Source organism: Pseudorasbora parva, chromosome 15 (assembly GCF_024679245.1).
Source record: "Pseudorasbora parva isolate DD20220531a chromosome 15, ASM2467924v1, whole genome shotgun sequence".
NCBI lineage: Eukaryota > Metazoa > Chordata > Actinopteri > Cypriniformes > Gobionidae > Pseudorasbora > Pseudorasbora parva.
In genome coordinates this window covers 37,420,463-37,432,779 of record NC_090186.1, presented here as the reverse complement: position 1 = coordinate 37,432,779, position 12,317 = coordinate 37,420,463, and the positions used below count along the sequence as shown (strand labels likewise).

Here is a 12,317-nt window from a genome sequence, read left to right as displayed (position 1 = left end):
CACACAATCAGTCTGGTAAAGCAAGAAAAGACATCTGTACACTCCAGGTTTACCTACCTCTTTGCCTGAGAGATAATAGGCGGACAGCAGGCCTCCGACAAAACGGATGTTCACTTCAAAGACAGAGATTTCGGCATTCTGAGGGAATAAAACAGAAAAACAAAAGAGGTGAATATTTAAGCTCATAAAAACTGTGACTGGCTCACCTTGAACTGTGACTGTAAAAATAGAGGGGGAAAACACACTTCACCCTCACACACCACACACAAAGAGAGGAAACAACATAGCTGATAAAGCTCTGCTGGGATTGAGCAAGGATACAAACAAGCTCCCACAGGAGGGTGAAATCTGAGTGCAGATATTTTCTGCAGATCTGGGAAACCGCGACTGCTGGGTAAAGGGGTATTTTAGTGCGCGTTACATGAACAAAAAAAAAACATCACTCGCAGGATACAGAGCTATAAAGAGAGGATGAGCCTGAGAGTATTTTCAAATAAAAACAATAAAATCTAATATTTCAACAGAAAACCTCTGATGTCATACTTTCATCATTTATCCAGAGTAGAGAACTTTACAATATAGCTTTTTTTTTGTCACCATTAGTTAGTGTATTAACTAACAATGAGCAAAGCATTTGCTGCAGTATTGAATAATCTTCGTTAACGTTACAATATATATATATATATATACATACAGATGCTTAATGTTTGTTCATGTGCATTAACTAATGTTAACAAAATACAACTTTTTAATTGTAATAATATATTAAACATTGAAATTAACATTAACGAAGATTAAGATGCTGTAGAAGTGCAGCTCATGTTCACTAATGAATTGTAAAGTGTCACCCTTATCTAACAATATGATTTCAAATGTTTCATACCAGTGTTTCTCAGATAGGTTGAAACAGCACAACCCTGGATATTTACAGTATTCAGAAAAATAATATTAATAATATATTACATTATAATAATATATATAAATCATATTAATAATATAGTTTCAGTTTTTTACTCGTACATACATGCATGCATACATTACATTTAATTAAATTGTTTAATTAAAATGTCTAATTTCTAATATTTCATTCCAATTGTTATTTATGTTTATACATCTAAAACGTATGCATAGCCCAAAGTTACACTGCATCTAGGTAATGTTCTCTTGCTGGTGCAAAGTGCCAATTTGATAATAGGTAAGGTATCTAGGCCTCAAAAGTTTGAAAACCACTGTTTTAAAACATTTGAAAAAGAAAAAAATAGAGAGAAAAACACAAAAAAAACAAGCTTTGAACAAACTGAACTCAACCAAACAGCCGTTTTTGCTGGAACAGTTTACATTATATGACATCAATTTTTCAGATCCTTCAATCTGGCACCTGTGGCATGAAACCGCAATTCTCATTTAACATTTGTCCTCATGTTAAACAGTCTGACCACAGAAAGACATCTGTGGTCTCGTCTACCGGTTTATGAGGTGAAATATTTGCGTCTCTGTACCTCTGTCTCTGGGCAGCCAAACATTAATGACACACTTATTGCTTAGCACAGGCAAGTGCTGTGCTGTCATACACTATTCAAAATAATTTCATAACTGTGCACAGGCGGCACAGCAGAGAAATATCTTGTATTACATTGGTAAATATCCAGTTCAGGGCAGATAAATGGCTGATGTCGTTAGGAGTGTTATGAGGGGCTTTTGCACCAGGTAGTTATAAGAACTCGGCTATAGGAACCAACCACTGGGATGGTACCCCCCAAAAAATTCCTGAGGGACATTTTCTTGGTTACATTCACATCGCCAGTGGGAACTAAAGTGACGCAAGCCAACCAAAGAGACTTCACATATAACAACAGGAGGGTGAGGTGATCGGAGCGGTTTTTTCTGTGTGGCGTAGGATATGTGTGAGCGCTGATAGAATTGAGATGTACAAGTTATGTGATCGAAAGAGCAAAAAGGAGGGCAACTTTAAGTTCATCGCAGCTGAGAAAAGAAAAATGGCGTAGACAAGAGTAGCAGGTAAATGCTATCACAGTTTCCCATATTCGTGGAGTTAGTTCATGGAGTAAATACACGTAAACAGTGTTTAAACAGCTTTTTAAAAAGTAACGGCTGTCGGCATTTCGTGTGGCATGCGTTCGACCAATCAACATACACTTAAGTCACTAGCCCCTGATTTCACGGACAAGGCTTAAGCTAGTCCCAAACTAATATGCATGTTTGAGCTGTTTAACAAAGCAAGATGCACATCATATTTATATACGTTTATAAAAGCTACTTAAATTGCCCTAAATTCTAATCCTGGCTTATTCTAAGCCCCATTTGTGAAACCAGGCCTAGTTCTTATAGTGCTAGGTTAGAACCAACTCTGAAGTAACAAAGTTGGTAACTAAAATCATTCCCAGTTCCTGCAGTGAAAACATGTCAAAAAAAGCAGGTACTTCCTTCCACCAATAGTTATAGGAACTATGAAAACGTTCCTCCGGTGCAAAAGCCCCTATGAAGAGCCTTTTGTCAAATACTTTTAACTGTTCCAGTAGCAACAGGGCACCAGATGTTTCCAGATGATGGCTCAACCCTTTATACCAGTCATAGAGAGACCTGTCAGGCACTGGCATTAAAATGACATGGCTTTCTGGTACATGTCAACTTGGGAAAAAAATAAAAAAATAAATAATTATTATATATATATATATATATATATATATATATATATATATATATATATATATATATATATATATATATATATATATATATATATATATATATATATATATATATATATATATATATATATATATATATATATATTAATTAGAGGCTTTGTAAATAATGAATCGAAATTAATCGCATATAAATATTTGAGTGAGAAGTAATTTTTCACATGGATTTTTAGTATACCATTGAAAAATTACTGAATACATAAGCTTAATCAACAAAATATCGTTTATTTATTTCAGTCCAGCAGACCAGTGCAGTGTTTGCCATAAGTGTAGCAAATTCCTTGTTGTATAGCTTGCACACAACCATGCTCTTGTCGACGCTTCCATCCTTTAGTTTTTTTTAAACAAAATTTCCCATCCACGGGGCCAAGCAAAGCGGTCTCATCAGCTTCTTCGTTCATGTTCACTATGGTTTGTTGTTGTCGTGACTCGTGAACGCGAGTTGGTGTTCCAGTATAATCGATCCGTCGAAATTCATTCATTGAAAAACGTTCCGCGGTGCAAAAATAAGTGAGGTTAAAATGATGTTATTTATTTTTTGCGTAATTAATCCTAATTAACGCGTTAAATATATATATTAGGGCAAAAAAAGTAAATATTGTAAGACCCTTGGTAAAACTGGCCAGATCTATTCCTGCATCAATGGCCTGGGAAATTCACGGCAGAAGGGACACTGACGTGTAAAACAAAAAAGTGGGTCAAAAATAACCCCCCCAAAAACCTCCACAAGTTCACTTCTGAGTCTTCTGCAATCTTCTCCCTGCACACATGAATATGTACAAAGTCAATAGGGAATCAGTTGAAGCTAGAAGAGGCAAAAGCAGCGATGCAAAACCTCCACTGACTCTGCAACCCTGCAATTATTAAAGAGCTGCATAGCCAAAAATATAAAGCTAACCGAACACTGATATCGATGAGGGGTGAGTGGTGTGTGTGTGTGGAGGGGGGGTTATATGGCTATTTTAAAAAAGAAATAATCCATCTGTAACAGACAGGAGCACATTTATAATAATACACACTAAAATGTCGAACAAAACTGCTTTTATGGCCAATACTGATTCATAACATTTATGTGTATACATACACATGATGGGGACACTATACTGTCAAAGAGCACCTCAGAGTCCTTCAGATAAGACATTAAACCGAGGTCCCGACTCTCTGTGGTCATTAAAAATCCCAGGATGTCCTTCGATAAAGAGTAGGGGTGTAATCCCGGCATCCTGGCCAAATTTGCCCATTGGCCCCTGTCCATCATGGCCTCCTAATCATCCCCCTCTCCTGATTGGCTTAATCACTCTGTCTCCTCTCCACCAATCAGCTGGTGTGTGGTGAGCGTTCGGGCACAATATGGCTGCCGTCGCATCATTCAGTTGGATGCTGCACATTGGTGGTGGTTGAGGAGATTCCCCCCTTCAATGTGAAGCACTTTGAGTGCATTGAATATCGCTATATAAATCAAACTAATTATTATATTATTATATATACATACAAGTTTAAAATGAAAAAAGTGGGTTACATTTAAAATGCAAAGCAATGCAGCAAATAAAGTAAATGTCAAAAATGTCAAAGGCCTGGAGCAGGGCTGGCCAAAATGCCGATGTCAGTTAATATAGATTTGTTTTTATATATAGATATTTTTTCCTGAAATTAGTTTCTGAACCAGCCATAGGCAGCAATGCAACTTTTAAGTCCAAGAGAGGTAGTAAAGATTTAAACATTGTTAAAATAGTCCATGTAACTACAGTGATTTAACCTTAAAAATTAGTTCAACTAAACATGTAACAAGTATTTATTTACTCACCCTCATGTTGTTCCAGACCCATAAGAACCGGTAATTTGATACGCTGATTCGTAGTTTCACAAAGCAGTGTTTTGAAATCAGCAGTGTTTTAAAAAAGTTATTTAGGGATTTTTGCCGCACGAAAACTATTCTCGTCACTTCATAACATTATTGTAGAACCACTGTATTGAGATGGACTTTTAATGTCTTTAGTACCTTTTATGGGTCATTGCATTGAGGAACAGAAATATCTTCATTTGTGTTTTCCAAAGATGAACAGAGGTCTCACAGGTCTGGAATGATATGAGGGTGAGTAATTAATGACAGGATTTCCATTTTTGGGTGAACTAACCATTTAATGTAATGAAGGAAGAAGAATCTATTTTGTGCGCAAACCTCCCCCAAGAAATAACTATTTTAAAATCTCTTCTTTTCAACATCATTCTCCTATGCTATTCGTGTAGTGTAAACAGTGCACACAAATCATTTACTGCCCTTGACTGAATATCTTCCATCACTTTATTAAGAATCGGAGTGAAACTCATGCAGTGCAATTCATACTATGCAGTTTAATAGGGGTGAGGTACATCATCCAAAGAGTATGATGCGATAGAAGGAAGGCCCACTGTCTTTGACCTGAAAACCTCTGCTCTAATGCGTACTTCAGATGATTCTGCACTAGAGAGAACGGACAGAGGGAAGGACACAACGAGCCTTGCTGAGCTTGAGTGCTGTATCTTATAGTATGTCTCTGATTGGTAAGCCTTAAAAAAGGAAGGGATTTTCTATTTATATGCTTTTGATGAGGTTTTTCGATCCACCCGCAGTATAGTGTCTCTGTCTGAAAGGTTATCTCGCACTGGTTTGAGTCCAGTTGGGATTTGTGGTCACTGCAATAGAGCAGTCTTTTACAGCAGTCTGCGAATCTGACCTTCGATGATGCTGGCTTTTACAGGAATAAAAGAATCCCACAGCATAAAAGATGAGAGATCAGGGCTGTTGATACAGTGAAGTGGCTCTCTTCCTCAGTTCAGCGCCAGGGTCAGATTTCTCTGTAAAGCAATCTGATCATAACTTGTAAAACAACTGAATGTGGTAATGAGGATTCAGGAATGACCTGATTAAGCCAACAAATAAAATGCTGAGCTTATGTGCAAGGATAAACAAAGATTAATCATATCTCCTAATATAATCAATGAGTTGCCAAAGAGGTTGGACCGCTTTTGGGAAAACCTTTGAGCCGTTCTGGAACAGTACTCTGGATGATAATGTAAGCTTGTTTCGCAGATAGCCTTTACTTAGATAAACACCTTTTAGCTTCTCAAAGATAACCGGATGATAGTGGAGGTCAAATAAAGCAGCATGACTAAACTTCCAATGGTTTGACTTACAATTATTCCCCCCAAAAAAAACACCGGCTGTTGTGCATCAGAAAAGAGTTGCTTAGTATTCCAGAGACAAGTTGAATATTAATAACCGTTTCACAGGGGATTTTGTGGACTCTTTCATTGTTGGAATTGCTTGAGGGTAGAAAGAAAAGCCTTTCAATTAAAAGTTGTTTAACACTCTTCATTAAAGCATTGGACCCAGATACAGTCTTCTCTCTTGCCTTAAATTGAGGCAGTAGGATGTACTGAAGAACTTCCGACGCTTCACTAATAGTAAACCCCCGCAGAATGTCTAATGAAATGCCTCAATAAAGAGCCACATCAAACAAAGCATCATTTTGCCTACTTTATCCTGCACGTGTTATGTCTTAATTCATTCATCAGCTTTGCTTCGTAATTTCTGGAGCGATCTGCATGAAGTATTGATTCCCTTTTGCAATTCGCTGCCACCTTTATGATTAATCAGATTTATGCCTTTAGAGCTGGTCTCAGTTCTTCTATTCTCCCTACTGGGTGCAGTTCTGAAGATGAAGTAGTTCAGCACTTCTCATATTACTGATGAAGTATTGATGTTCGTAAAAGGCTGCTGATGATTCCAGCTCTAAAATCTAGTTGGGTGAGTCGCATTCAAAGCAGAAAACAGCAGATATACTCACACCTGTGAACATACTTTTTTTTATTTTTTTTATCAACAGAATTATATGTGAACTCTCCATTTAAGTTGTAAACTCCTTGCCGTTGATGAATTACTACTTGATAAAATAAGTGTTTATTGTAACAATCAGCCTAGTAGTAATACATTAGTAATTAAATAAAGTAGTAATTACATCCAAGGCTGAACAGTTATTCAGGAAAAAGAGTAATAATGTGAAATATTCTTACAATTAAAAAAACTTTCTAGTAATATATTCATATATTAGTTTCTGTGTAAAGCTAAATTATAAACAGTCTTTCAGAAATATTTCTAATATGCAGATTTGGTTGCCTAAAAAACATTTATTTTTTATCATCATTAGTGTTGTGCTACTTAATAATATTTTTGTGTTTTTTTTTTTTTAATTAACAGAAGAAAAAAAAACTAGTTATTTTAAATAGAACTTTTTTTTTCTATTTTAGAGATAAGTGTTAAACAGAAATGTACAGACATGATGTCATCATTTTAATTTTAGTTTATTTTCCATTCTCTGACCCAAATTGCATGTCAAATGAATAACTCCTCTGCTTTCTTCATGTCTGCTTGCACATTAGCTATGGGTTTGTTTTTCACTGACCCATCAATAACAAACGTTGCTGCTAAGCTCTATTAGCCTAGAAATCTAGACGCACCCTAGCGGCAGCAAATTTAATCTGCCCGCAAGTGTCGTCTAGGAACTCTCAATACCCTTCTGAGCTGTATTCCTCACAATCTGGACGGGCCAATCACATCGTGTATAGAGTCGGCGGGCGGGGCCATAATGACGACGGCCGAGTTGCGTGCTTCTGTTGTCTAGTAAACACAGATACTGGCGAACGGCGGCGGTCTTTCGAATCAGCTTTGACTGCGATTCTGGAAGACTTGGAGTTAAGCTTTTCTCTGAGAAAAGAACGAAGAACGGCACTGAAGTCATTCTTAAAAAGGGAAGATGTGTTCGGAGTTTAGCCGACCGGATACGGTGAATGTTTAATCTATCAACAAGCTCTGTTTCACCTTCGTTGCTCTGGTTGGTGTAGCGCTATCCTATCGCGTGCAGAGGGAGTTTGAAAGACAACCGTTTATCCCGCCCCTCGGATTGAGCCCTGTCTATGGTGAGTTTCCAGACCAAACATCTTGATGTGGGTCTGGCTTGTCAGGCTAAAGCTCTATTATATTGTGACAGAAAACAAACAAACATTTTGGCTGTTCATTTCAAACATTTCTTCTAAAAGATCATACAGAAAATGATTCCTCATGATGGGACATGCTGACATGGTCGTTTTTGGGGGGGGGGGGAAACATCTGAACTGAACTGTAGTTAACGATCAAAGTTCGGGGTCTGGGAGTCTGGAATTAAAAATGTGTGCTGAAAAATGGCAGAAAGCATGAGGCAGAAAAAAGTTTATGAAGCTTGGAGATTTTTTTCTTTCTTTTCCTGGCTCAGATGTGAAGCATCTCTCATACATTACACCAGACACATGAGTCACTAGTAGACATTCGGTCAGCACCGGAGACAAGTTTTCAAAGCCTTATCAAAAAGTCATTATTCTGATTCCATTGTATTATTCAGGGGCAACAATAAAGCAAGGAAGTATTTGTGTGTATACAAATCAACTGGATCCTCAGAAATGAGTATAAAAGACTTGAGTCTTACCATGTTAAAGTCTAGGTTCCTGTCCACCCACTCGGTAGCAGCCTCAAATTCGTCATACATCTCCATAATGTAGAGCGTGTCCAGTGCATCCACAATGGTGGCTCCTTTGAGACTACCTGTGGATAAATACAACAACAACCCATTTGAGAAGAATCCACGTGGGGTTACCTCTAGGATCAGAGCCTAGCGGTAGCTTGAAATAAACCGATAGCTTTATGATAAAGACCTCAGAGCCTCTGAGATATGGTCACTAATGCCCTGCGTAAAGGAAAATCCTGTGTAGAGCGAGCAAACAAACCAAAACAAATATAAACCTTGCGAATCAACACTCTCAAAGGGAAGCCAAGGTAAAGACGAACAGATCAGGTCATGTCAGGCTACTTTGTAGATGACAAACTACATCATGGAGAAAATCTCAATAACTCTCTGGTGCTGTAATATACAGTATTATACATTTAGCCTTCTATAAACTTTCATAAAATTAAAGGTACAGTGTGTAAAGTTAACGGTATCTAGTGGTGAAGTCCTCACTCCTCCCATTCGAAGCACATAGAGAAGCTACGGTGGCTGACACAGGACAAAAATGTCATGGTTGAAGAGAGCAGAGGGTAGGGCTGGGTATTGTTCAAAATCTTTCGTTCTTGTGCCAATTTCAATACCGGCTCCGAATGATACTTTTTCCAAAACCATATGGAACCGACTAGCAGCACAAGCTAACATACATAAATTGGTAGTCAACGTTATAGGGATGCATTCGATTTAAGTTGTAAAATTAAACTTATCCGTCACGTATTTCCCCGAGCTTGATTATCCCCATCCCTTCTCCCTTGCTGGCCTGCACTCACACTTGCATCATTCATGATGCAACTTTTTGTTTTGAAAAGAACAGAAGAAAAGCGTTTTCACTAATAGATTTATCATTTATGCAGCGCAGTGATGTTCACTTGACTGCACTGCACGTATCAGAAGATTATTACGGAGGCAACTGACTTTGATAGAGGAATTTACAGCTTTACTCGCAAACTACAATTCATGTTCATTAATAAAGTGATAACCAGGACCATTATAAACAAAATATATACTTGATTTAACCGAAAACTGTATCCAAGTAGTAATAATTTGTTGTTTGCTGTCATAATGATGACAGTAGCGCACCGCTGTTTCGTGCTCTGGCGCAGTTAGCGCTCAAACTGCCTGCGAACCCCCCTCGAGCCCAACCTAACCGCGTTTTTTTCGATATTTTTTTCGCAAATTTTTCGATACTTATAGTATCAGAGTTTTCCGTTTGATACCATGAAAGTATTGTCGTTCGCTACCCAGCCCTAGCAGAGAGAAACTAGCGCTCTGTAGAGCAGTTTATCCATTTAGGGCTACTGTAGAAACATGGCGGAGCAAAATAGCGACTTCATTGTAAGGGGATCGGCAGTGTATGGAGATAGAAATGGCTCATTCTAAGGTAATAAAGACATAACGTTCATTATGCAAGGTCTGTATACACCACTGAAAACATAGTTATGTATTTTATATTGCATTTCTGTCAATAGATCGTTATAAATACTACAGACTGTATCTTTAAAATGTGGCTGTATATATTACAAAAAGCATTTGTATTATATTTTTATAATAAAAATAGTATTATTTGTTATAAAAATTAAAAGTAATGAAAAAGCCATATTAAGTGTATTATTATTACCACAATTATCAATATTATCATTATTATAGATGATGATGATAATGATGATAAAAGCGAGGCGGCCTTATGTGTGTGTGCACTGAGTAGGTTGCAAGAATGCCGAGTGGTTTAAACACGAGCAAGAATGATAAACTTTAGAGATGCTGCAACACTGCCTCTGCATGTCATGCCATCACTCTCACTGCAGGCACTGAGATCTTTTAGAGGCCGTCGACCAAACCTCCCAAAGTGATTATCGGCTGATAGCCGATCAATTCGGAGCAACCTCTCAATGTGTATTACTTCTACAATACCTTTTTTTTTTTTTTTTTACTTTTTGAAGAGTCGAGTAGCTGTCAAAGGAGGGAAAGAAAGTGTTTAGATTTCAATAAAATATCTTCATTTGTGCTCCAAAGATTAACAAAAGTCTTAGGGGTTTGGAATGTCATTAAGGTGAGTAATTAGTGACAATTAAAATTTTTGGGTGAACTAACACAAAGTACGATAGAGAAAACGAGAGCACTTGTTTGAGAAGCTGCTGATTTTATTCTGTCCCAATAATACAAATAAATTTTAGGTCTTATTTTAAATCAGCACTAGGTAACTTTTGCTCTCGGGGTCCCCCTACAGTTGGGAAAAAATATTGTCCTCTACTACTGTCGTAAACTCTGTCATCATAAATCAGGAGATGTGTGCGTGCATTTGTTGACATGACAACCATTATAGCCCTGAACTAGTGATGAACGGGTCGTCTCATAACCCGCTGACCCCGTATGTCTATTTAACGGTCGCGGGTGCGGGGCGGGTTGTAAAAATATATACAGTGGTGCGGGGCAGGCCAAATATTTTCATAAAAGCGGGACCTGCGGGTAGGAAAAAAAGCAGACCCGCGCATCACTAACAGTTATCCTGAACACTGTTCACATGCAGGTGTTCTTCTGGCGTCGTGTGTGAAATGTCTTCATCCCAGGTACAGTGGCATTTGTTTCAGCATGTCATATGAATATAATTTCATGGGTTTCATTTTTTTTTTTTTAAATGCCAAATGATCGCGAAGCTCACGTTTACAAGCCAGCGTCATTATAGTAGCCTAGTCTATTGGTTACCGTTTTCCAGAATCTATAATACTTCCGTTCAATGTTTGAGGGATAGGTAATAACCATAGCAAGCATGACAGCCGAGTCAGCATCGGTCGGGCGCGTCCCCTTCAGCTCACGCCAACGAGCAAACGCTGGCACAATGTTGATCCTCGTCCTGCCTTTAATCCCATCACTTTTTCGTTTCCTCTTATTGCTTTCCTCCAACAAAACCTTTGCTTTCGTATTTTTCTGTGCTGCTTCGGACATGACTATAACATCCGACAAACAAACGATAGTTGGGCTCGCACGTCCGAATGTAAGGAAGTGGTAGTGTTGGTGGAAGTGACGTATATGCCGTAAAGCAGTCAAATTTTGTAGTTCTTTTTGTTCTCGGGTTACTACGCGAAACCCGAAGTTTAAAAGTACGATTAAAAAACGATAAAGACCCCATCAGGCTATGGCAGACGTGTCATTCAACCTGTTGTAAGTCGATGTATCATCACATGAGTCTTGAAAATATATTACGAAGGTTGAAAAGTTACCTAGTGCTACTTTAAGGTCATTTCATAAGACCATTTTAGGCATCACTGCCCAGCAAGATTGTCCGACAACATGATAAAAAGAAAAAATGCAGCAGCTAATTAAGGTGCTGATGTTATGAAACAAATTTAGGGAGCAAAGGGAAGGAAAACAATAACATATGGTAACTGGCATACTCCTCAACAACAAAAGACATTCACTTGTAGTTTTTGCATTTGGACTGATTACGAACACAGCAGGTCGGGCAACACGGTTTTCTGTACTTTAATAATTAGTCTGGCACCGCGTGCATCCCTCTTCAAGAAATTCAAAAGCTGCCAACCAGCTGTGTTCCTCATTTAACAGTCCTGGCTCGGTCTAGTGATGTTGAAGACGCAACATGACAGAATTATTGTGTGCAATATACGTACGCAACATCTCAAACGCCTCCTGCGGAGCATTCACACATATTTTCCACATTTGCTGTTGTTAAAGCCAATGAAATGACAGATAATCTCCCAAGAGAGTACGCTATGAAGTTATTGCAGGAGTTAGACAGCAAAAAGTTTGAGAAGGGGGAAAAAATATATGTACTTTCGCAATTGTGGCTTTTCTTAAAAAAGAAAAGAAAAAAAGAAATCTGTCAGAAGAAAAACATGAGAAATGACTCTCAGTTGGGGTCATAACATGTGGGAAATGCAAGCATGCCCCCCTCATTTCCACAAGTAGAAGACGAAAGACAACAAGGTGTCAAAAGAAACAGAAAGAGGAACCAGGATGTGGTGACCCGAAAACACCATAAAAATGTGCAACGTGCCCTCTC

General features: G+C 38.1%; 1 protein-coding gene across 1 annotated transcript in view; it reads right to left on the bottom strand.

The window, feature by feature from the left end:
• Positions 1 to 12,317, bottom strand: part of man1a1 (mannosidase, alpha, class 1A, member 1) — a 162,197-nt gene that overhangs the window by 87,120 nt on the left and 62,760 nt on the right. Inside the window, exons 3-4 of the mRNA XM_067417967.1 lie at positions 8,225 to 8,340; positions 58 to 138 (exon numbers count right to left, since the gene is read on the bottom strand). Coding sequence (XP_067274068.1) covers positions 58 to 138; positions 8,225 to 8,340 — 197 coding nt within the window. The remainder of the gene's footprint in view (positions 1 to 57; positions 139 to 8,224; positions 8,341 to 12,317) is intronic.